General features: G+C 38.9%; 1 protein-coding gene across 1 annotated transcript in view; it reads left to right on the forward strand.

The window, feature by feature from the left end:
* The window catches only part of WNK3 (WNK lysine deficient protein kinase 3), a 156,960-nt gene extending 133,187 nt beyond the window's left edge, over window positions 1–23,773 (forward strand). Inside the window, exons 22-23 of the mRNA XM_057538051.1 lie at window positions 19,419–19,621; window positions 23,444–23,773. Coding sequence (XP_057394034.1) covers window positions 19,419–19,621; window positions 23,444–23,773 — 533 coding nt within the window. The remainder of the gene's footprint in view (window positions 1–19,418; window positions 19,622–23,443) is intronic.
* The last annotated feature ends 1,630 nt before the right edge of the window (window positions 23,774–25,403 follow it).

The following is a 25,403-nucleotide window of genomic DNA, read 5'->3' on the forward strand; positions in this document are numbered from 1 at the left end:
TAGCCAGGTCATGGAAGCAACCTAAATGCCCAACGACAGATGAATGGATAAAGAAATTATGGTACCTATATACAATGGAATATTACTCAGCCATAAAAAGGAACGAAATTGGGTCGTTTGTTGAGATGTGGATGGATCTAGAGACTGTCATACAGAGTGAAGTAAGTCAGAAAGAGAAAAACAAATATCGTATATTAACTCCTGTATGTGGAACCTAGAAAAATGGTACAGATGGACCGATCTGCAGGGCAGAAGTTGAGACACAGATGTAGAGAACAAACGTATGGACACCAAGGGGGGAAAGCCACGGGGGGGTGGGAATGGTGTTGTGACGAATTGGGTGATGGGGATTGACATGTATACACTGATGTGTATAAAATTGATGACTAATAAGAACCTGCTGTATAAAAAAATAAATAAAGTTCAAAAATTAAAAAAACAAACAAACATGTATATATGGGAGAGACCCAGGAAAACTGAGTTAACTCACCAAAATGACTGAAGCCGTCACCTTAAATACCTTAAATACCATCTTTAGCTAACAACAAAAGAAGATGTTGGGGGACTTCAAAGGGGAGGAAGGCAATTCACATGAAGATGGAAAAACAAATATTTGCTGGGCCATGCAGAGACAGTGGGACACAGAGTGGACTCTGATCTTTAGCTCTGCCTAGAGTTTACCCCACCACACCTAGCCCTGTTCTTTGCAGATATCTCTGGTGATAGCTCTATAATAGAAACAGGTCCTCTATCTAAATTATTTTAGGCAGTGAGAGGGAGGTCAAAGTTTCTTCCCAAGTCATTTGGGCCTTGATTATTTTTAGTTTGAAATAATCCACAAGCCGAAGAGATATTTTGGGGTAGCAAGTTTTGCTTCCGTACACGGGCAGCGGAACATTCTCCAAGCTCATCTTGTATACTTCCTGCTCCTAGAAGCCACCATTTCCACAAGGAACCATAATTCATTTTATTGGAGATTAGGTTAGAAACCAAGATCTGGGTGCTTGGTGTGCTCATTGCTACTGGGGTGTCATTGCTTCTAGGCCCTTTTAGCTGACAGATTAGGAAATATATCTATGCATACTAACTGATATATATCCATGTCTATGAATATTTCTGTATGTAACCATCTGTGTCTATATTAAGGTAAATATGCATTCATATTGGTATCTCCAACTCTAATCCATTACCATATGGATTATATAGCCTTCTTCCCTTGTTTATCTGTAAACTCCCAGTCCAACAGTGAGAGGCTCTCACCATCCCCTATCCATTTATTTAATTGTTCAATTCCAGTATAAGGTATAGTGGTTTCAGATTTGTTAATTTATGCCCCAGTGGGAAATACCTTTATCAACTAGAATGCAGTGCTTATGAATAATTTCTTTTGCCTTTAATATTATAGGTGCCACTCATTTCCAAAGTTATGTAGGTCAGCACTTGTTCCTGTACTCCTTTATGTGATATTCCTTCATATATTTGTAATATGATTAGATTCTTTTGTCACATTCTGCATTCCATCCTGGGATCCCCTGACCTCCTAAATGATTTTTTAAAATTTCATACATTAAAGTTGACTCTTTTTGCTGTAAAGTTCTGTACTTTTTAACAAATGCATTCCATCCTGGGATCTTTATGACCTCCTAAATGATTTAAAATTTTTTCACACATTAAGGTTTATTCTTTGTTCTCTAGGATCCTCTGTGGGTTTTTTTTTGTTTTTTTGTTTTATAAATTTATTTATTTATTTTTGACTGTGTTGGGTCTTCGTTTCTGTGCGAGGGCTTTCTCCAGTTGCGGCGAGCGAGGGCCACTCTTCATCGCAGCGCGCAGGCCTCTCACTATCGCGGCCTCTCTTGTTGCGGAGCACAGGCTCCAGACGCACAAGCTCAGTAGTTGTGGCTCACGGGCCCAGTTGCTCCGTGGCATGTGGGATCTTCCCAGACCAGGGCTCGAACCCGTGTCCCCTGCATTGGCAGGCAGATTCTCAACCACTGTGCCACCAGGGAAGCCCCCTCTGTGTTTTGATATGTTGTATTGTAGGGGTTTTTTCAGTTCCAAATATTTTCTTATTTCCTTTGAGACTTCCTCTTTGTTCCATGGTTTATTTGGTAAATTGTGTTGTTTAATTTCCAAGTGTTTCGAGATTTTTCTTATTATCTCTGTTACTAATTTATACTTCAATTTCATTATGATCAGAGGATATATTTTCAATGGTTTTGATTACTTTCAGTTTGTTCAGGTTTGTTTTATGACCCAGGATATGGTTTATTTAGGTGAATGTTTCATGTGCACTTGAAAATAAAGTATACCCTATTGTTGTTTAGTAGAGTTTTCTATAAATGTCAGTTAGATCTAGATGTTTGAATGGTATTGTTCAATTATTTTATATCCTTGCTCATTTGCTGTGCACTGCTTCTATTGTTGAGTGAAAGAAGAGTGTAGAAGACTCCAGCTGTAATTATGGATTTGTCTCTTTCTCTTTTCAATTCTGTCAGTTTTTGCCTCATGTATTTTGAGGGTATTTTGTTGGTTACAGACACAGCATTGTTATGTCTTCTTGGTGAATTGACTTTTATCATTATATAATATCCTTCTGTATTCTTGGTTATTTTTGCTTGCTTTGATGTCTCCTTTGATATTAAATACCCATTCCATCTTTCTTTTGGTTATTGTTTGCATGGTGTATCTTTTTCATCCTTTTAGTTTTAACCTGCCTATATTATTATATTTGAAGTGAGTTTCTTGCAGACAGCTTATGGTCACATTAAAAAAAAACCCATTCTGGCAATCTCTTTCAATTATTTTTAAACCATTTATAGTGAATGTAATGATCAATATGTTTGGATTTTGGTCTGCCATATTTTAAATCTGTTTTCTGTTTGTTTTTTATTCCTTCTCCTTTCCTACCTTCATTTGGTTTATTTGAATGTACTTTTAGTATTCCATTTTAATTTATCTATTATGTTTTTTCTCTATTTCTTTGTACATTTTTTTAACCATCTTTATTGAAGTATAATTGCCTTACAATGGTGTGTTAGCTTCTGCTTTATAACAAAGTGAATCCGTTATACATATACAATATGTTCCCATTTCTCTTCCCTCTTGCATCTCCCTCCCTCCCACCCTCCCCATCCCACCCCTCTAGGTGGTCACAAAGCACCGAGCTGATCTCCCTGTGCTATGCGGCTGCTTCCCACTAGTTATCTATTTTACATTTGGTAGTGTATATATGTCCATGACACTCTCTTACCCTGTCACATCTCACCCCATCCCCTCCCCATATCCTCAAGTCCATTCTCTAGTAGGTCTGTGTCTTTATTCCCGTCTTGCCACTAGGTTCTTCATGGCCTTTTTTTTTTTTCCCTTAGATTCCGTATATATGTGTTAGCATACTGTATTTGTTTTTCTCTTTCTGACTTACTTCACTCTGTATGACAGACTCTAACTCCATCCACCTCATTACAAATACCTCCATTTCATTTCTTTTTATGGCTGAGTAATATTCCATTGTATATATGTGCCACATCTTCTTTATCCATTCATCTGTCGATGGACATTTAGGTTGCTTCCATGTCCTGGCTATTGTAAATAGAGCTGCAATGAACATTTTGGTACATGACTCTTTTTGACCTATGGTTTTCTCAGGGTATATGCCCAGTAGTGGGATTGCTGGGTCGTATGGTAGTTCTATTTGTAGTTTTTTAAGGAACCTCCATACTGTTCTCCATAGTGGCTGTATCAATTTACATTCCCACCAACAGTGCAAGAGTGTTCCCTTTCCTCCACACCCTCTCCAGCATTTATTGTTTCTAGATTTTTTGATGATGGCCATTCTGACTGGTGTGAGATGATATCTCATTGTAGTTTTGATTTGCATTTCTCTAATGATTAATGATGTTGAGCATTCTTTCATGTGTCTGTAGGCCATCTGTATATCTTCTTTGAAGAAATGTCTATTTAGATCTTCTGCCCATTGTTGGATTGGGTTGTTTGTTTTTTTGTTATTGAGCTGCATGAGCTGCTTGTAAATCTTGGAGATTAATCCTTTGTCCGTTGCTTCATTTGCAAATATTTTCTCCCATTCTGAGGGTTGTCTTTTGGTCTTGTTTATGGTTTCCTTTGCTGTGCAAAAGCTTTTAAGTTTCATTAGGTCCGATTTGTTTATTTGTGTTCTTATTTCCATTTCTCTGGGAGCTGGGTCAAAAAGAATCTTGCTGTGATGTATGTCATAGAGTGTTCTGCCTATGTTTTCCTCTAAGAGTTTGATAGTGTCTGCCCTTACACTTAGGTCTTTAATCCATTTTGAGTTTATTTTTGTGCATGGTGTCAGGGAGTGTTCGAATTTCATACTTTTACATGTTCCTGTCCAATTTTCCCAGCACCACTTATTGAAGAGGCTGTCTTTTCTCCACTGTATATGCTTGCCTCCTTTATCAAAGATAAGGTGACCATATGTGTGTGGGTTTATCTCTGGGCTTTCTATCCTGTTCCATTGATCTATATTTCTGTTTTTGTGCCAGTACCAAACTGTCTTGATTACTGAAGCTTTGTAATATAGCCTGAAGTCAGGGAGCCTGATTCTCCCAGCTCCATTTTTCGTTCTCAAGATTGCTTTGGCTATTCGGGGTCTTTTGTGTTTCCATACAAATTGTGAAATTTTTTGTTCTAGTTCTGTGAAAAATGCCAGTGGTAGTTTGATAGGGATTGCATTGAATCTGTAGATTGCTTTGGGTAGTAGAGTCATTTTCACAATGTTGATTCTTCCAATCCAGGAACATGGTATATCTCTCCATCTATTTGTATCATCTTTAATTTCTTTCATCAGCGTCCTATAATTTTCTGCATACAGGTCTTTTGTCTCCTTAGGTAGGTGTATTCCTAGATATTTTATTCTTTTTGTTGCAATGATAAATGGGAGTGTTTTCTTAATTTCACTTTCAGATTTTTCATCATTAGTGTATAGAAATGCAAGAGATTTCTGTGCATTAATTTTGTATCCTGCTACTTTACCAAATTCATTGATTAGCTCTAGGAGTTTTCTGGTAGCATCTTTAGGATTCTCTATGTATAGTATCATGTCATCTGCAAATAGTGACAGCTTTACTTCTTCTTTTCCGATTTGGATTCCTTTTATTTCTTTGTCTTCTCTGATTGCTGTGGCTAACACTTCCAAAACTATGTTGAATAATAGTGGTGAGAGTGGGCAACCTTGTCTTGTTCCTGATCTTAGTGGAAATGGTTTCAGTTTTTCACCATTGAGGACAATGTTGGCTGTGGGTTTGTCATATATGGCCTTTATTATGTTGAGGAAAGTTCCCTCTATGCCTACTTTCTGCAGGGCTTTTATCATAAATGGGTGTTGAATTTTGTCGAAAGCTTTCTCTGCATCTATTGAGATGATCATATGGTTTTTCTCCTTCAATTTGTTAATATGGTGTATCACATTGATTGATTTGCGTATATTGAAGAATCCTTGCATTCCTGGGATAAACCCCACTTGATCATGGTGTATGATCCTTTTAATGTGCTGTTGGATTCTGTTTGCTAGTATTTTGTTGAGGATTTTTGCATCTATGTTCATCAGTGATATTGGCCTGTAGTTTTCTTTCTTTGTGACGTCTTTGTCTGGTTTTGGTATCAGGGTGATGGTGGCCTCGTAGAAGGAGTTTGGGAATAATTCGAATGTTGGTGCGTTTAATGTTGTCCCAGAGGTCCCTGAGACTGTCCTCAGTTCTTTTCATTCTTTTTTCTTTATCCTGCTCTGCAGTAGTTATTTCCACCATTTTATCTTCCAGGTCACTTTTCCTTTCTTCTGCCTCAGTTATTCTACTATTGATCCCAACTAGAGTATTTTTAATTTCATTTATTGTGTTTTTCATCATTGCTTGGTTCCTCTTTAGTTCTTCTACATCCTTGTTAAATGTTTCTTGCATTTTGTCTATTCTATTTCCAAGATTTTGGATCATCCTTACTATCATTATTCTGAATTCTTTTTCAGGTAGACTACCTATTTCCTCTTCATTTGTTAAGTCCGGTGTGTTTTGACCCTGCTCCTTCATCTGCTGTGTGTTTTTCTGTCGTCTCATTTTGCTTATCTTACTGTGTTTGGGGTCTCTTTTTCACAGGCTGCAGGTTCGTAGTTCCCTTTGTTTTTGGTATCTGTCCCCAGTGGCTAAGGTTGGTTCAGTGGGTTGTGTAGGCTTCCTGGTGGAGGGAACTAGTGCCTGAGTTCTGGTGGATGAGGCTGGATCTTGTCTTTCTGGTGGGCACGTCCACATCTGGTGGTGTGTTTTGGGGTGTCTGTGGCCTTATTATGATTTTAGGCAGCCTCTCTGCTAATGGATGGGGTTGTGTTCCTGTCTAGCTAGTTGTTTGGCATAGGGTGTCCAGCACTGTAGCTTGCTGGTCGTTGAGTGAAGCTGGGTCTTGATGTTGAGATGGAGATCTCTGGGAGATTTTTGCCGTTTGGTATTACGTGGAGCTGGGAGGTCTCTTGTGGACCAGTGTTCTGAAGTTGGCTCTCCCACCTCAGAGGCACGGCCCTGATGCCTGGCTGGAGCACCAAGTGCCTTTCGTCCACACGGCTCAGAGTAAAAGGGAGAAAAAATAGAAAGAAAGAAAGAAAGAAAGAGGCTATAATATAGTGAAGTAAAATAAAGCTATTGTAAAGCAAATCTATATAGACAAAATATCACCCAGAAGCATATACATATACACTCACAAAAAAAAGGAAAAGGGGAAAAATTAATATCTCCTGCTCCCAAAGTCCACCTCCTGAATTTGGGATGATTCGTTGTCTATTCAGGTATTCAGCAGATGCAGGCACATCAAGTTGTTTGTGGAGTTTTAATCCGCTGCTTCTGAGGCTGCTGGGAGAGATTTCCCCTTCTCTTCCCTGTTCGCACAGCTCCTGGGGTTCAGCTTTGGATTTGGACCCGCCTCCGCATGTAGGTCGCCTGAGGGCCTCTGTTCCCCGCCTAGACAGGACGGGGTTAAAGGAGCAGCTGCCTCGGGGGCTCTGGCTCACCCAGGCCGCGGGGAGGGAGGGATACAGAGGAGGCGGGGCGAGCCTGCGGCGGCAGCGGCCGGCGTGACATTGCAGCAGCCTGAGGCGCGCAGTGCGTTCTCCCGGGGATGTTGTCCCCGGATCCCGGGACCCTGGCAGTGGCGGGCTGCACAGGCTCCCGGGAGGGGCGGTGTGGAGAGTGACCTGTGCTCACACACAGGCTTTTTGGAGGCGGCAGCAGCAGCCTCAGCATCTCACGCCCGTCTCTGGGGTCCGCGCTGATCGCCGCGGCTCGTGCCCTTCTCTGGAGTTCGTTTAGGCGGCGCTCTGAATCCCCTCTCGTTGCGCGCAGCGAAACAAAGAGGCAAGAAAAAGTCTCTTGCCTCTTCGGCAGCTGCAGACCTTTTCCTGGTCTCCCTCCCGGCTAGCTGTGGTGCGCCAACCCCTTCAGGCTGTGTTCACGCCGCCAGCCCCAGTCCTCTCCCTGCGATCCAACCGAAGCCGAGCCTCAGCTCCCAGCCCCGCCCGCCCCGGCGGCTGAGCAGACAAGCCTCTCGGGCTGGTGAGCGCTGCTCGGCGCCGAGCCTCTGTGCAGGAGTCTCTCCATTTTTTCCTCTGCGCCCCTGTTGCTGTGGGATCCGCGCTGATAGCCGCGGCTCGCGCCCTTCTCTGGAGTTCGTTTAGGCGGCGCTCTGAATCCCCTCTCCTTGCCCGCCACGAAACAAAGAGGCAAGAAAAAGTCTCTTGCCTCTTCGGCAGCTGCAGACTTTTTCCCGGACTCCCTCCTGGCTAGCTGTGGTGCGCTAACCCCTTCAGGCTGTGTTCACGCGCCAGCCCCAGTCCTCTCCCTGCGATCCGACTGAAGCCGAGCCTCAGCTCCCAGCCTCGCCCGCCCCGGCGGCTGAGCAGACAAGCCTCTCGGGCTGGTGAGTGCTGGTTGGCACTGATCCTCCGTGCGGGAACCTCTCCGCTTTGCCCTCCGCACCTCTGTGGCTGCGCTCTCCTCCGTGGCTCCGAAGCTTCCCCCCCTGCCACCCGCAGTCTCTGTCCGCGAAGGGGCTTCCTAGTGCGTGGAAACCTTTCCTCCTTCACAGCTCCCTCCCACTGGTGCAGGTGCCGTCCCTATTCTTTTGTCTCTGTTATTTCCTTTTTCTTTTGCCCTACCCAAGTACGGGGGGAGTTTCTTGCCTTTTTGGAGGTCGGACGTTTTCTGCCAGCGTTCAGTGGGTGTTCTGTAGGAGCAGTTCCACGTGTAGATGTATTTCTACTGTATCTGTGGGAAGGAAGGTGATCTCCGCGTCTTACTCTTCCGCCATCTTCTCTCCTCCCTCCTCTTTGTACATTTTTAAGTGGTTGTTCTAGGGATTATAACTTTTCAGTCTACTTAAAATCAAACTTTTACTACTTCAAGAGGAATGTAGAAACCTTACATCCATATAGATTTCTTCCTTCCATAAATTGTCTTAAGTATTCCATCTACATATATGAAAAACTATATCACACGGTGTTATAATTTTCATTTTGCTTGAATTTCAGAACTGAAAAGAATACATTTACCCTGATATCTACCATTTCTGTTGGTCTTCCTTCATTTCTGCTCTTTCATGTTTCCTACTCTTATAATTTCCCTCTGTTTGAAGATCTTCCTTTAGTGTCTCTTTTAGAACAGATCTGCTGGTGACAAATTCTCTTAACTTTTTTTTCATCTGAGAATGTCTTTTTTCACACCTTCATTCCTGAAGGATAATTTTGCTGTATACAGAATTTTGGGTTGACAACGTCTTTTAGCATTTTGAAAATATTATGCCACTTATTTCTAGCTTCCATGGTTTGTGATGAGAAATCCCTAGAAATTTGAATCATTGTTTTCCTGTATAAAATGCATTGTTTTTCTCTGGTTGCTTTCAGAATTTTTCTTCTCTTTAATTTTCAGCAATTTTTCTGTTTCAGTTTCAGCAATTACATATGTAGGCATGCGTTTCTTTGTGTTTATTTCTGTTTTGAGTTCACTGAGCTTCTTGAATATGTGGGTTTATGTCCTTTGCCAAATTTAGCAAGTTTTCAGCTAGTAGTGCTTCAGATATTGTTTTCTTATCATGCTCTTTTTTTCACTCTCCTTCTGGGACTCTGATGACACTGATTTTAGACTTTTTGCTATTGTCCTATAGGTCCCTTAGTTTCTGTACATGTTTGTTTTTCATCTTATTTCTCTGTTGTTTAAATTGAATTTTCTGGGGGGTGGTGGGAATGAGTGAAATAGGTGAGGGAAATTAAGAAGTACAAACTTCCAGTTAGAAAATAAATGAGTCACGGGGATGAAATGTACAGCATGAGAAATATAGTCAAAAAAATACAAAAATATAGTATCTTTGTGTGGTGACAAAGGTGGTCAAAAGGTACAAACTTCCAGTTATAAGATAAATAAGTACTAGGGATGTACTGTACAACATGATTAGTACAATTAACACTGCTGTATGTTATATATGAAAGTTTTTAAGAGAGTAAATCTGAGTTCTTATCACAAGGAAAAAAATTTTTTTCTTTTTCTTTTATTTGGTATCTATATCAGATGATGGATGTTCACTAAACTTATTGTGGTAATCATTTCATGATGTATGTAATTCAAATCATTATGCTGTACACCTTAAACTTATACAGTGCTCTATGTCACTTATATCTCAATAAAACTCGGAAAAAATTGTATTTTCTTTTGTCATCTCCCTTCTGCTATTGAGTTCATCCAAGGAGGTTTTTTGATGCGTTTTTTTGGTTGTTGTATATTTTTTGGTTCTAAAATTTCATTTATGTTCTTCTCTATTTCTTTGTTGAGATTGTCAATTTTGTCACTGGGTTCAGTAGTTTTTGTGATTACCTATTTGAGCATTTTAATAATAGCTGCTTTAGAGTCTTTGTCAGATAATTCCAACATCTGTATTGTCCTTGAATTAGTATCTATTGGTTATCTTTTCCCATATGAGTTGAAATTGTCCTGGTTCTGTGTATGCCAAGTCATACTGAATTTTATCCTGGACATTTTGAATATTCTAGGACTCTGGTGTCCTTTTAAAATCCTATGTAGAATGTTGACATTTTTGTTATAGGAGGTAATTGACCCAGTTATTTTTACCTTATGAGTTCCAACCTGTCTTCTGTGTTCTGTTGTTCTAATGTCAGTTCATTTGCTTTGCCTCTGTGGTGCTCTTTGGACCTGTCCCACGTGTGGGTCTCCTAGTGGGTCTCAGTCTTGGGAAGTTGCCTGTTTGTTAGTTCAGTTTTCATGTCTTTGGTATGCTGAATAGGATTGGATTCATGTATGCACAGCTCAGTAGTAAATCCAGGAATTCAAAAATAACTTTCCTCAGTTCTTCCCTCCCTGCAGTACCTCCAGTACTTTCTGATTCCCAGTGACTCCTTTTTTTGTTCCTCAGCCAGAAATCTGGGATTTTAGTTACTCCGCTCTCTTGTGCACACCTACCACTGTGCACATGTTTAGGGCCAAGCTTTGGGAGATTAGAGACAGCAGTAAAGCAACAGTGATTGTCTTCACTCTCATGGAACTATAACTCACGCCACTGATCAGAAGGGAGGGGTCCCCTCCCTCAGAGTTTGGCTTCCATGAGCTTCCAGGGACTCTCCCACCACAGGATTGCTTGGGGGTAGGGGAGAGAGTACAGAGAAAAGAAGAAAAAAATAGGAATTTCTATACATTTTGAGAATGTTGGAAGTTCCCTTTCCCATTTCTCATGCCAAAAGTAGAGGATTTCCTCTGGAGATTTCTCTGAATACCCCAGTGCCTGCTTCTAGATTAACCATGGATACCAGATAGGAAAAATTGGTAAACTCACTGCCATTTTAATGGTACTTTGAATTTTGGTCTTATTCCCTAGTCACCTGCTACTATTAACTCTTCACAATCCTCAGATTGCTGCTCCATGTATTCTGTCCAGCTTTTATGGAGAGACTAAATATGTTAAGCCCGTTTGCCCCGCAGTGTATAGCTGCTGATGTCTCTGCTCAGTTTTCCCCCCTAGTTTTTATTTTTAAGTTTGACTTTCTGGGAGTGACCCCTATATCTGCATTACTTAGTGTTCAGCCAGAGATTGATCAGAGGTTGTACTTTTAAACACCTCAAGCCCGAAGGGCTTCCACTTTCTGCTGCTGGATCTATGTGTGGCCTGGGAAACTCATTTAAACTTGAGGCCATTTTCTAGCTTTCATTTTCCTCTAGGATTTCTCCTGCCTCCTCCTTGCATGTTCAGGCTCTGTCAGCCAGTGATGTGTGTATGGTTTGGGCCCTCGAGTTTATGCTGTGCATGTGACGATATTCCAGTCAACCTGAGATATGTGGACAATTGATCAAGCTTGCGATGGTTGTCTCACTTCCCAGGTCTCCCTGTTAACCTCAGGTTAATGGAGATACTGCTTCTAAAGCTCCAAATCAAGTGAGTTACCTATGGCAGCAGTAGCAAAGCTTATTGTTTTCTCAGCCTGTCCTGCTGTGGTTGAATTGCTGGGCAAGAAGAGCTGGTGCAGAGGTAACAGAAACAGCCATGGGCAAAAACGCCACAGATTACACAGTTCTTAAAAGTTGAGTAGTTTTCATGAGTAACACTTTCGATTTTGTTGTATGACTTTGGGCAAATTCCAGATTGCTGAAATGGTTGTTTTTGAGAGTTCTGTCCAGTTTTATTACTGCTTTTGAGGGAAAGGATTTGAAGACCTCCTCACTCTGTCATGCTAGAAGCCAGAAATTATTTTTTGGCAGATAGGAATGACAGTATCTAACTATTAAACTTCCATTAAATTAACTTATTAAAATGTTTAGATTGATTCCTAAGCAGACCTAATATGAAAATATTATTTCCCTAAATGGGAACTAAATTATCTTCATTTTCTCTTTCTTTTAAGAATTCATTGAAGCCAAGTTTGCAAAGATAGGGTGTTCCACACATACCTTCTAGTGGTTTTATTACTTCATTGACTATCACAGAACCAAGTGATTTCATATTTCTAGTTCTAATAGCTCTCTTTCAAAGCTTGCTGACATTTCATATTTTCCCCATTTGGCGAAGATTGGTGGACACATTTGTTGGCCTTAGCGCAGCATTTTGTAAGCTGTCAGCAAGGAGTTAATAGGTATTGCGTGGTCAAATAGGAATTGTTGGAGTCAATCATATAAAAACCATTTTTTCACTGTAGACTCTCTTAGATCCTTTACTGTGCTAATATGAATTGAGAATTTTCAAGAAAGGAAATAAATGTACATGTCCCAAAACAGTTTTACCAGAGAACCCACTTTTCACAGAACACATTTTAAGAAGCACTGCCTTAACATATATACAAAGATCCACGTCCATCTTTCCCTACACACAGGTATACCTATTTTGTGAGAAACATGAACTGATGCAGGATATTGCATGTAATGGTATCTACAATGTAGGTATGCGGTTAACTTATAATATGAGCACTGTGCTAAACTATGCAGAAAAGAGTTAACATAGCAGGCACAAGACTGCTATCTATAGAAAGGCCTGCTTCCAAGGTTGGACCTTGGCTGGTGTGCAGGAACTTGGTTTCCCTTTCTTCCCTAACTGATAAGTATAGCTCACGTTGCCTAGATTGTTGGTACAAATAATGTGATTTATGCCGAATACCTGTTTTCCTTCTTAGAGTCTGGCATTTTGGTAAATGCTAGGCAAAAGGTGCCTACATGACCAGTCACCAATAAAAACCTTGGGCACTGAGTCTCTATTGGGCTTCCCTGACCAGAAACTTACCATTTTTTGTTGCTGAGAGAAAGGAGCATACTCAAGAATGCTCCCTCACCATAGGAAGAGAGCATAGGGAAGTCTGTGCATTAATTTCTCTAGAATCCTGTGTATTTTTCCCTTGCTGATCCTATGTGCATCCTTTTGCTGTAACAAACTTGGCTATGAACACAACTGTATGCTGAGTTCTGTAAGACCGTCTATTGAATCAGTGAATCTGTGAGTGGTCTTGGGAGCCCTGAAACATAATCGCATTACATAATCTCAATCCTCAAAACATCTCTAAAGTAGGTAGAAGTTAGTCTGTCCTTATAGGCAAGGATACTACAGTTAGTGAGGTTAAGCAAATCTGTCTGACTCCAAAGTGTTGGCTCTTCACTGTTATACTGCATTGCCTCCCAATACCAGACATCCTGTCTGCAGTGGATTGAAAGGAGGCAATGGGAGATCGTCAAAGGCGATAGTGGTCTGAGACTGCTTCATTCAGGAAGTAGGATTTGAGTTGGTGTTGAAAGGTAAATGGACCGGATTAAAATTGATGAAGTGGAGTGTGAAGAGTATTGTCAGTAGGTAGAATTGCATGTTATAAAGGCATGCAAATCGTAAAATGTAAGATGTATTTGGGAGAAAGAGAATATAACATTTGGGTGAAATGGAGAGTTTACATTAGAAGGTTTTTTCCCCACACTTTTTTTTTTTTAATTTTTGGCAACTGCCACAGCTTATCTATGCTATAGTTTGATGTAAGATAATATATTTCATCTAACACATTATTATGTATTTAAGCTTAATAAATGATATAATGTTCAAGGATAATAAATAAGATAATCTATGTTTGCATGTTCTGCAAAGACAATCATGCCTACCAAGGACTTTGCCACCAAAACAAGTTGAAAACCCACTATTGTAGTACTAAGAAACTGTTAAAGTTTGGGTTTTGGGGTGTTTTTTGGAGCAGAGGAATGAAATGCTGAAAACAGCATTTAACTGGTACTAATCTGGTGGCAATGTGAAGAATGTATTGGCTAGAACCAGGGAGTGAATCTATTTAGATCATTACCATCATGGCAGTCCATATATGAGATGATTAAGAGTTTAGAGAAGTATGGAAGTGAAAACAGACAGGAGATGCTGTATAGGATGATTTGCCATGATGTGGTAATAAACTGGATATGTGTGTGTTTGTTGGGAGATCCAAAGAGTCTGAGTCTGGGTGGTTTGTAGAAAATATGGTATCTTTAACAGAAATATAAGATTTAGGCAAACTGTCGTGCTTAGATGATGATAGGCTTGACTGTAGGTGTATTTAATTGAAGAATTTATTGACATTGAATTGGAGAAACACATTTGGAAGTTGGTTGTGAGGTTGGACTGAAGAGACATCAAGATTTGAGATAAGAGATGGAAACATCTGCAGTTGGGTGATTGCTGGAACTATCTGAATGTAGGAATCACCTTGGGGGAAAACAAAAAAGAACACCAAGGACTGAACTCTGATTTTACTCATTTCATCAATAAGAAATGAATATTAAAGAGCACCTTTGAAGTTATGTTACTACCTATCATAAAACACATTTGAAGAGCACTTCTTTTAATGTGCATTCATCGGGTAATTTCTGGTTTGTGAACTTTAATATGATATGAATAACTTTCAAATGAAATCAATAAATGTTCCTAACATTTATCAATCAATAAATGTGCCTAACTGAATAGTTAGGCACTGAATAACATTCAGTAGGGTATACAGAAGTAGACATACAGTGTTGTACACATGAAACTTATATAATGTTATAGATCAATGTTACTTCAATAAAAGAAAAATAAATACTTGTTTGGGTTTGTTATTTCTTCCTCTACTTGTTGGCAACTGTATCACTAGTGCAGCAGCCATCATTGCCCACCAATTGAGTGCATAAGATCACTTGTTCCACCAGATATGTACACAAGAAGAATCCTGACATTGGGTTTTCCGTGAGTACAGAAATGTTCTTAAATGAATGACATTCAAACTTAGCTCTATTTTTTTAAAGAAACTAAAGGGGAATGAGCACAGAAATACTCCTTCAGGTTAGTTGGGTGGGCAGAAATGCTGGCACTAATATGTATATGTTTCTGGCTATCGTCTGCTTTTTATTCCTACCTGCTGACATTTTTCCAAGTTAAGAACACAATCTATAAAGGCTTCAGCTCCAAAGTCTTCCCCAACATTGTTGTGCTATTTGCTCACTGGAGTTGGCAGAGAATCACATGAATGTGCAGAGGGATAACAGGAAAAAATGATACTTTTATTATAGGCTGACTTGTGTGTCCTTGGGTTTTAAGTTTTAAAAAAGTAGGAATTAAAAAAAAAAAAAAAGTAGGAATTCCAACAAGATTGGTACATCCTTTTAGTACATCATGGTTACCCAAAATTAGTAAAAGTTATTTTTGTAAAACTCTTTTGTATATGAGAATATGTTCCACTTAATTCATTAAACTCTTCTTAAGCAATTTTCACTAATATGTTTCCTTTTTATTAACAAAATTCCACACTTTATTTTGATTTCCTTAGTTTTTGCATAAATTCTTTTTCTATTCTAGGATCCCATTCAGGATACCACCTGATATTTACTTGTCATGTCTCTAAGCTCCTCTTGGCAGTTTTCTCAGACTTCCCTTGTTTTGTTTTTTTTTTCTGTTTGTTTGTTTTTAAATTTTATTGAAGTATAGTTGATTTACAATGTTGTGTTAATTTCTTTTGTACAGCAAAGTGACTCAGCCATATATATATATATGTGTGTGTGTGTGTGTGTGTATTCTTTTCATATTCTTTCCATTATGGTTTGTCACAGGATATTGAGTATAGTTCCCTATGTCCATTTAATTTTTAATCTCCTTGACTCTAAGCCTTCAGTAGCACAAGGGTCATAGAGAATGACAGGCTATGCATAAGCAATCATTGAGATTATCATGTTCCTCCTTATTAAGCAATTTTCTTATCCTTTTCCCAGTTTGTTGCATGGGTTGGCATGGTACAATGGAAAGCACACTGACCAAATAGTCAGGATACTTGGGTTCTAACCCCAGCGTATAACCTCAGCTGTTTACTTTCTGGATTCCAGTCTTCCCATCCCCAAAATAGAATGATACTTGCTGAACCTATATCACGGGCCTGTTATGAGTTTCAAAGAATATAAAGAAAAGTACTTTGAAAGTGTTTATATGTAGGCTTCTTGCATTATCCTTTACATTTTTTATCGTTTTTCACAATTAAAAAAAAGTACCATAACAATTGTACAAGATATTTTCACATGTTTATTTAATTAAATCTGTGGAAGTGTTACTGTGCTTAAATTTCACAACTGCATTTACTAAAATTCGTTTTAGACCCACTCTGTAAGTTTTGACTTGTAAATCAGTCAGAGGAACTTTATGAATCTTTTCTATGAGAATGATTTAGTTAGCCTGTATAATAGCACTAAATAATTTAAAGACAGTGTGATGTTCAGATTAGGAAACTTTTCACTGATGAAGACATCTGTAATTGATTTCTTTCATCTATTTGGACATCTTGTGCTCCAGAACTCATGAGGCTAACAAAACCATCTGCCTTCTTATTTCTGCTATTCTAGATAGACATTCTTTTTATCAATAATAAACAGAAATATCGGTAAACAAAAAATTAAATAAGATTCTAGTTTTCTGAAGATTGTTGAAAGTCAGTATGGTATATTAAAAGAAAGAGTTCTTGTCTAGGCTTTAGAATTCTGGCCCTGGCTCTGCTGGTATCTAATTGCAAGAACTCAGGCATGGGGCTTCCATGGTGGCACAGTAGTTAAGAATCCGCCTGCCAATCTACAGATTCAGTGCAATCCCTATCAAACTACCAATGGCATTTTTCACAGAACTAGAACAAAAAATATCACAATTTGTATGGAAACGAAAAAGACCCCAAATAGCCAAGGCAACCTTGAGAAAGAAAAACGGAGCTGGAGGGATCAGGCTCCCTGACTTCAGATTATAATACAAAGCTACAGTAAACAAGACAGTATGGTACTGGCACAAAAACAAATATAGAACAATGGAACATGATAGAAAGCCCAGAGATAAACCCACACACATATGGTCACCTTATCTTTGATAAAGGAGGCAAGAATATACAATGGAGAAAAGACAGCCTCTTCAATAAGTGGTGCTGGGAAAACTGGACAGCTACATGTAAAAGAATGAAATTAGAATACTCCCTGACACCATGCACAAAAATAAACTCAAAATGGATTAAAGACCTAAATGTAAGGCCAGACACTATAAAACTCTTAGAGGAAAACATAGGCAGAACACTCTATGACATAAATCACAGCAAGATCCTCTTTGAGCCACCTCCTAGAGAAATGGAAATAAAAACAAAAATAAACAAATGGGACCTAATGAAACTTAAAAGCTTTTGCACAGCAAAGGAACCATAAACAAGACAAAAAGACAACCCTTAGAATGGGAGAAAATATTTGCAAATGAAGCAACTGACAAAGGATTAATCTCCAAAATATGTAAGCAGCTCATGTAGCTCAATATTAAAAAAACAAACAACCCAATCCAAAAATGGGCAGAAGACCTAAATAGACATTTCTCCAAAGAAGATATACAGATTGCCAACAAACACATGAAAGAATGCTCAACATCATTAATCATTAGAGAAATGCAAATCAAAACTGCAATGAGGTATCACCTCACACCTGTCAGAATGGCCATCATCAAAAAATCTACAAACAGTAAATGCTGGAGAGGGTGTGGAGAAAAGGGAACCCTCTTGCACTGTTGGTGGGAATATAAATTGATACAGCCACTATGGAGAACAGTATGGAGGTTCCTTAAAAAACTAAAAATAGAACCACCATATGACCCAGCGATCCCACTACTGGGCATATACCCTGAGAAAACTGTAATTCAAAAAGAGTCATGTTGGGCTTCCCTGGTGGCACAGTGGTTGGGAATCTGCCTGCCAATGCAGGGGACACGGGTTCGAGCCCTGGTCTGGGAGGGTCCCACATGCCGTGGAGCAACTAGGCCCATGGGCCACAATTTGCTGAGCCTGCACATCTGGAGCCTGTGCTCCGCAACAAGAGAGGCCGTGATAATGAGAGGCCTGCGCACCGCGATGAAGAGTGGCCCCCACTTGCCGCAACTAGAGAAAGACTTCACACAGAAACGAAGACCCAACACAGCCATAAATAAATAAATAAATAAACCCAAAAGTTAAAAAAAAAAAAAAGAGTCATGTTACCCCAATGTTCATTGCAGCACTATTTACAATAGCCGGGACATGGAAGCAACCTACGTGTCCATCGACAGATGAATGGATAAAGAAGATGTGGCACATATGCACAATGGAATATTACTCAGCCATAAAAGGAAACGAAATTGAGTTATTTGTAGTGAGGTGGATGGACCTAGAGTCTGTCATACAGAGTGAAGTAAGTCAGAAAGAGAAAAACAAATACCATATGCTAACACATATATATGGAATCTAAAAAAATTTTAAAAATGGTTCTGAAGAACATAGGGGCAGGGCAGGAATAAAGACGCAGACGTTGAGAATGGACTTGAGGACACGGGGAGGGGGAAGGGTAAGCTGGGACGAAGTGAGAGAGTGCAATGGACATATATACACTACCAAATGTAAAATAGCTAGTGGGAAGCAGCCGCATAGCACAGGGAGATCAGCTCGGTGCTTTGTGACCACCTAGAGGGGTGGGATAGGGAGGGTGGGAAGGAGACGCAAGAGGGAGGGGATATGGGGATATATGTATAAGTATAGCTGACTCACTTTGTTATACAGCAGAAACTAACACACCATTGTAAAGCAATTATACTCCAATAAAGATGTTAAAAAAAAAAATCTGCCTGCCAATGCAGGGGACACGGGTTCGATCCCTGGTCTGGGAAGATCCCACATGCCGTGGAGCAACTAAGCCCGTGCACCACAACTACTGAGCCTGCACTCTAGAGCCCATGGGCCACAACTACAGAGCCCGCATGCCACAGCTACTGAAGCCCGCACACCTGGAGCCCGTGCTCCGCAACAAGAGAAGCCACTGCGATGAGAAGCCTGCGCACCACAACGAAGGGTAGCCTCCGCTCGCCGCAACTAGAGAAAGCCCACGCACAGCAACGAAGACCCAACACAGCCAAAAATAAAAACAAATAAATAAATTTATTTAAATAAAAAAGGAACTCAGGCATGTCAATTTACTTTTTCTGAGCCTCATTTCCCCATTATAAAACAAGTGGTTTTAGATTGGACTTCTAAGGTTCTTTCCATTTTTAACATTCTGTCATTGTTTTTTAACTCTTCTAAGTATCTGTCTGAGGAACCTGATGATAAGATTAGAGTTGATACTAATATTTTTGAGATACTATTTATTATATTTGACTTATACCTAAGGTGACCATATAATTTGCCGTCCAAACAAGAAGAAACTTTTGAGAGTGAAAGGGATACTGTTAGTAATTACACAAGGACCATAGCTTTAAGCCAGAACTAGAATATCTGGTTACCCTATCTATACCCAATATGTAGTTCTGCATTACTGGCCGAAAAAGAGTATTTGTTTATCAGTTTTAATTCCTTTTCCTGGTTTCTCTGTTTTTTTTCCTTCTTATAGATCCACTGTGTGTGGAAAGTAGTGCAGCAGCATGCCAGCAATCTCCAGCTAGTAAAAAAGGGATGTTCACAGATGACTTACACAAACTGGTGGATGACTGGACAAAGGAAACAGTAGGAAATTCTCTTATTAAGCCAAGTTTAAACCAACTTAAACAGAGTCAACAGAAACTAGAAACAGACAACTGGAACAAAGTATATGAAGTAAGTTGTTTATACCTGACCCTCTTTATTTATGAGAACTAAAACCATAAAAATTGATTCACTTAGGCCTATAGTTATAGTCACTATGATAGAGTGGTGTGATTTGACAACAGAGAGACTTTTATCCTTATCTAGATTCATTATGTCTTTGAGCAAATTATGTTTTAGGCCAGGGGCCAGCAAACTATTTCTGGGAAGGGGCCAGTTAGTAAATATTTTCAAGCCATGTGGTTGTAACTAATCAACACAGCCATAGACAATACATAAACAAGTAGGAATGGCTTTGTTCCATTAAAACTTGATTTGCAAAAAGAGGTGGCAGGCTGTAGATTGCTGACCCTTGTTTTAGGCTATTATACCTGAAGAAAAAAAAAAACATCAAGTATCAAAAAAGAAAGCATCTGGGGTGAGGGTTAATTCAATCTTGTGGTGCAAGAAGAATTTGGGTTTTGAGGAAAAGTTATCTTATGTTAATTGTACATCAGTATTCTTAGAGCCAATAAGTTATCTTACGTATTCAGTATGAAAAAGAATTTTAAAGATACTTAAACTAGAATATTATAAAAGATGTCTTAAGTTTATGGACGAGATGTCTACTTAATTGCATATGGCCTTAGTCAGGTATACAAGCAATTGAAATGTAGAAAGTAGTTGTGGTGCACGGGCTTAGCTGCTCCACAATGCATTCTGGAGTGGGAAGAAGACAGGTTCACAGAATAGTATATATAGTATTTATGTAAAATTATATAAGATACATGTATATATGCATAGAAATAGGAAAAGCCATTAAAATATGCTGGATGGTGGAATTGGGGCCTTATTTTACTTTGTACTTTTCTGTATTTGAATTTTTAAAGTATCATTTTTTCAAAGTGAGTAAATCTATTAAAATGTGAATCAGGGCTTAGAATCTGAACCCATATAATTGAAAGAGATATATCTGAGTGTGTGTGTGTGTTATGTTTGTGTACATATATGTGTGTGTATATATAGTCATTGCATGTAGTTTGCTAAAGAGTCTGAAAATTCATTTAGTGTTAACATTGAATAAAATTTTTCAAAACCCTAGATTTTCCAAACTAGTAAGCAGTGTATCTGCTTAAGGGCTCTGTGTATTTATATTATTCCTGGCACCGATTTATACACAGATAGTATCACCATTGTAAAAATTGGCAGCCTTTAGAGGCAAATTTTAAGGCATAAATGTGTTTGTGCTGCCAGTGAGAGATCCTCTGAGCACTATGTGAATGGAGGCCTTTGTTGATGAGTTGGAGGGTGGTTTATTGCGGTATAATGAGGGATGTTTGGAAGAAGAGTGAGTAGAAAATGGAGTACGAATAAAAGTGGTGAAGGTCTTTATACGGACTGGGGTTCCAGCGTCAGCTCAGTCATTTACTAGTTGTGTGACTTTAGACAAGTCACTTTTGTGTCAGTTTTCATATCTTTAAAACAGGGATAATACCTTCCTGCTTTGCAGGATTGCTGTGAGGATTAAATGAGGTAACATCTATAAAGTGCCTAGCACATAGTAGTATCCTATACATGGTAACTATTTTTGTATTTTTAGGTTCAGTTGATTATATCTTTGTGTGGAGAGCCCATCTCACTATCTAATGTTCTCGCATGTTACTGTTCTGTGCCTTAGAAAATTTTGTCACAATTATGTGCCAGGCCCTCTGCTAGGCACTGGGTTTGATCAGCAAAAACAAGTATGTTCCCTGTTCTCATGGGACTTATATGCTGGTGGGACAGTTAGATATGAACAGACTTGTATAAATAAACATAAAATTGCAGCTGTAATAAGGACTACAAAGGAGAGAGATAGGATACCATACAGTAAGGGAAATTTGACCTAGTAAAGGGAAGTCAAGAAAAGCTTCCCTGAGAAAGTGATGATTGAGCAGAGATCTGCAGGATGAGTAAGTGTTAACTAGGTGAAAAGGGGAGGGAATATGATTCTAAGCAGAAAGAACAGCATATGCAAAACCCCTGTATGGGGAAACAGAGAATGAAAGGACTGAAAGTAGGCCCATTTGGCTGAAGTGAAGAGAGCAGAGAGGAGTTGGTGCACAGTGAATCTAAGGAGAGTCTTAAAAGTGGTGATGACAAGGAACTTTGTCTTTATTTTAAGACGGATGGATAGCCATTGAAGCCCTAGGGTTGACATGATCAGATTTGCTTTTTGAAAAGATCACTCTGGCTTGAAGCAAGAAGAAAGATTATTGAAGATAAGGGTAGATATTTGTAGACCAATTAAGAGTTAGTCACAGTAGGCCCGATAAAGAGAAGTTGAACAACTTTTTAAATAACTATACTTCAATTTTAAAAAAGAGAGAGAGAGAAGCTGAAGAGAAGTGAACAGATTACAAAAAATGTTTAAGAGATAAAATGGACCAGATTTAGTGATGGAACTGATGTTTGGCAGAGGGGAGGTGTCAAGGCAAGGTTTCTGGCTGGTATAACTGGCTATCATTCCAGCATACCAATCATCAAGAAGGGGAACATGAGCAGGCAGTGTGTTTTGGTAGAAGAAAGATCATACGTTTGGTTTTGGTCATTTGAATCTGAGATGCCTTTTAAATATCCAAGAGAAGATTAAGTATAACATGTCATCTCCAATTTTTATTTTTTTTAAATAAAAATCACATTGTTACTGTTTGTAAATAATAATGTTTGTTATAGAACTTAATCAATGCAGAAAAGTACAAAATTTTAAAATACCACCTTCAAATCCTACCACCCAGAAATAATTGTCACTAACTTTAGATAAACATCACTTCAGATATCTTTCTATGTCTGTATCTGAATACATAGAAATAGCTTTACAAGAATGTGATCATACTATATGTGCTATTTTAAAATCAGAAGTATTTAGTTTTACTTTAACAGAATAAAAATACTGATATGAAAAAGGGATTGCTGGACTTTAAATGTTTTTCTTTTCACCTCAAGAGATCTTGTCATTCATTCTTGAGTCAAGCTAAAAACCTTTATCTTAACTGTAGTTTGAAACTTTAGTTGAAAGCATTTTAGCTTGACCATCAATTTAGAAGAACTAAGAATTTGGGACTGATACCAAGCTCTCCTTTAAGTAAGAATTATTTACTTCCATTTAGACTTATTATTCCCATGTTCATAAGATTTCAGTAATCTCTATACATACACATAATCACAATAGGATATAATAAGAAGAGTCAGGCAGGAATATGTTTTCTCAATACTGCCCAAAACATAATTGTCTTGAGTTTAAATTTCCAAAAATAGAACAGAAATGTCAGACTTTAAATAGTGAGTAGGAGGAGGTAGGGAGGTGACATTTATTGAGCACCTACTATATGCCAGGCTTTCCCCTATGCCACTCTAAATAATGCTCCTCTTTCTCCAAAGAATTATGTAGTAAAATGGACTACTGTTGTCTGTGGCCCTGAATAAGAGACTGCCTGGGACTGGCAGAAGGAAGTAAAAATAGAAGAGTAGTGCATGCATGAGGAAAGGAGACACTAAACTGTGAACAGAAACTTAGCAGGGCTCTTGGAGTTAGCTGGAGCTGTGTTCAAATCCTCACCTTACTATTAACTTGCTAAGTGGTGATGGGTGTTATCAATTTTGAGCTTCTGTTTCCTCATCTAAAAATGCCTGCCTTGCAGGGCAGTTACGAAGATGAAATGAAATAAGGTATATAACTATGCTTAGCACACAGAAAGTTACTCCAAAAATGGTAGACACTCAGAATAATAATGGGAGAGTAGTAAGCCAAAAAGAATACAGATGGGTAAAAGTATCTACCAAATAAACTGATCTTTTGTTTTTATTTTTTGTTAGAATACTCCATCTACTATGGGCTACACATCAACATGGATTTCTTCTCTGTCCCAAATCCGTGGAGCTGTCCCAACCTCCTTGCCACAAGGACTCTCACGCCCTTCATTTCCTGGCCCATTATCATCATATGGAATACCCCATGTTTGTCAATATAATGCTGTGGGGGGGCCAGGGTATCCAGTACAGTGGGTAGGAATTTCAGGAACACCACAACAGTCTGTAGTAATTCCTACCCAATCTGGGGGACCGTTCCAGCCGGGGATGAATTTGCAGGCATTTCCAGCTTCATCAGTGCAGAATCCATCCACGATCCCTCCTGGTCCCAAGTGAATCAGAGTAGAAGATGAAGAAAAAGGAGGTATTTTTCAGAATTAATTTTCAGGACACCTAAGATATTAAACTTTCTTCTTCTTTGGTTCTGCCATATTTTCCTTCATTTTGAGTTTACTTTCCACTATATTTTTTTTTGTTCCAATGTAGTATTTGATATAGCTCATCATCCTGTAGAACTGTGCAGTTTGTACATAGAACACTGCACACAGAAATGTTTTTTCACTTCAAATCCTATCCTCTTTGATACTTGATTTTTTAAAAATACTGTTCAGAATGCTTTAATAAGCTCAGCTTGAGCATTTCCATTTCCAGGACACTTTCCATTATTGCTGCTCTCTGCAGCTGGATGATACTTTTCTTTAAAAGGTATAAAAACTATTTATATTCCCCTAACATGGGCAAAGTGAGACCCTCCAACAGCTGGAGTCTTATGGGATTCTTCACATGTTTATCTTAGGTTTACCTTTCGCAGAAGGCAGGGTAACTTGCTGCAGGAAATGTTTTGGTGTATAAAATTAGAATAACTTTGTCAACCAATATAGAACATGAGCCCTTTTTAATGTGATTTTCTTCCCGTCGTCACAGCAGTAGGAGTGAAGCCTTGTTTTAGGTGAGGCGGAGAGAAAGGAAAAAACAGAACTGTAACAGTTCCTTGATTCTGCAGATACTGTAGCTGCTTTAGGATTTCCATAGTAATTCAAAGCAGCTATCTCTTTGTTTCTCATGTGCACACTACATTGTTTTTGAGCATCTGAGAGGCATTGGTTTGGCTTGCATTCTTTTGCAAGGGATGTATTGCAGCTGATACGAATCTCATTTGGGGGGAATCTTTGTGTTCCTAACAAAGAGGATTCAAGTTACACCTCTATTAGTCCATTCTTCTGAAGTGAAATTTACTTGACACAGTAGGTTTTGTAGGTTTTGAGACTTACACATGAAACACTGGCTTTACAGGGTTCTAAGAGATGTGGGGTATACATTGTCCTGCAGTAGATAGTAGACCCTCAAACGATACTATTTAAGTTGCCCTTAGCTTTTTTTTTTGATTACCTTTTTTTCAGTTGTTATAGTTTTCTTGTTAGTATCTAGCATCTTAGATGATTTTAGATCTCAGATGATTTTGGCAGCCTCTTTAGAATCTGAGAGAGATCACTGTCAAGTTGCACTTTACTGGGTTTTATCCAGTTTTAGGAGGAGGGGAGGCAATGTCAAAATATACACTTTTGGTTTTCAAGAAGGTTAACTGTAATAATCTTAAAAGGCTGGTCACAGAGTTATCTAATGCTCAGTCTGTGAAACCCAAATAGAATTCTAAAATGGTATTTATCGACTACCACATATAAAGATGTTTAAAATACTTAGTTTTCACTCTGAAGATTTCAAGGTCATTTCTAGTACACATTTACCTATAACGAGTTCTGTCTACTGGTCAACATTCCAGATGATCACCCAACATTTCTGTTGACAGATTTTCCTCTAAAAATTTTACCCCATGATCTTGCCAGGTAATGAGGAAAACTTAATGGGTGTACTTTTTTTTGCACAGTCTACTTTGTGACATTCAGTACCCTTTTTCAAAAAAAAAAAAATGTGTCTTATGTTACTTACCTGAGGATCACACTCAGCA

Source organism: Balaenoptera acutorostrata, chromosome X, assembly GCF_949987535.1.
Source record: "Balaenoptera acutorostrata chromosome X, mBalAcu1.1, whole genome shotgun sequence".
Lineage (NCBI taxonomy): Eukaryota > Metazoa > Chordata > Mammalia > Artiodactyla > Balaenopteridae > Balaenoptera > Balaenoptera acutorostrata.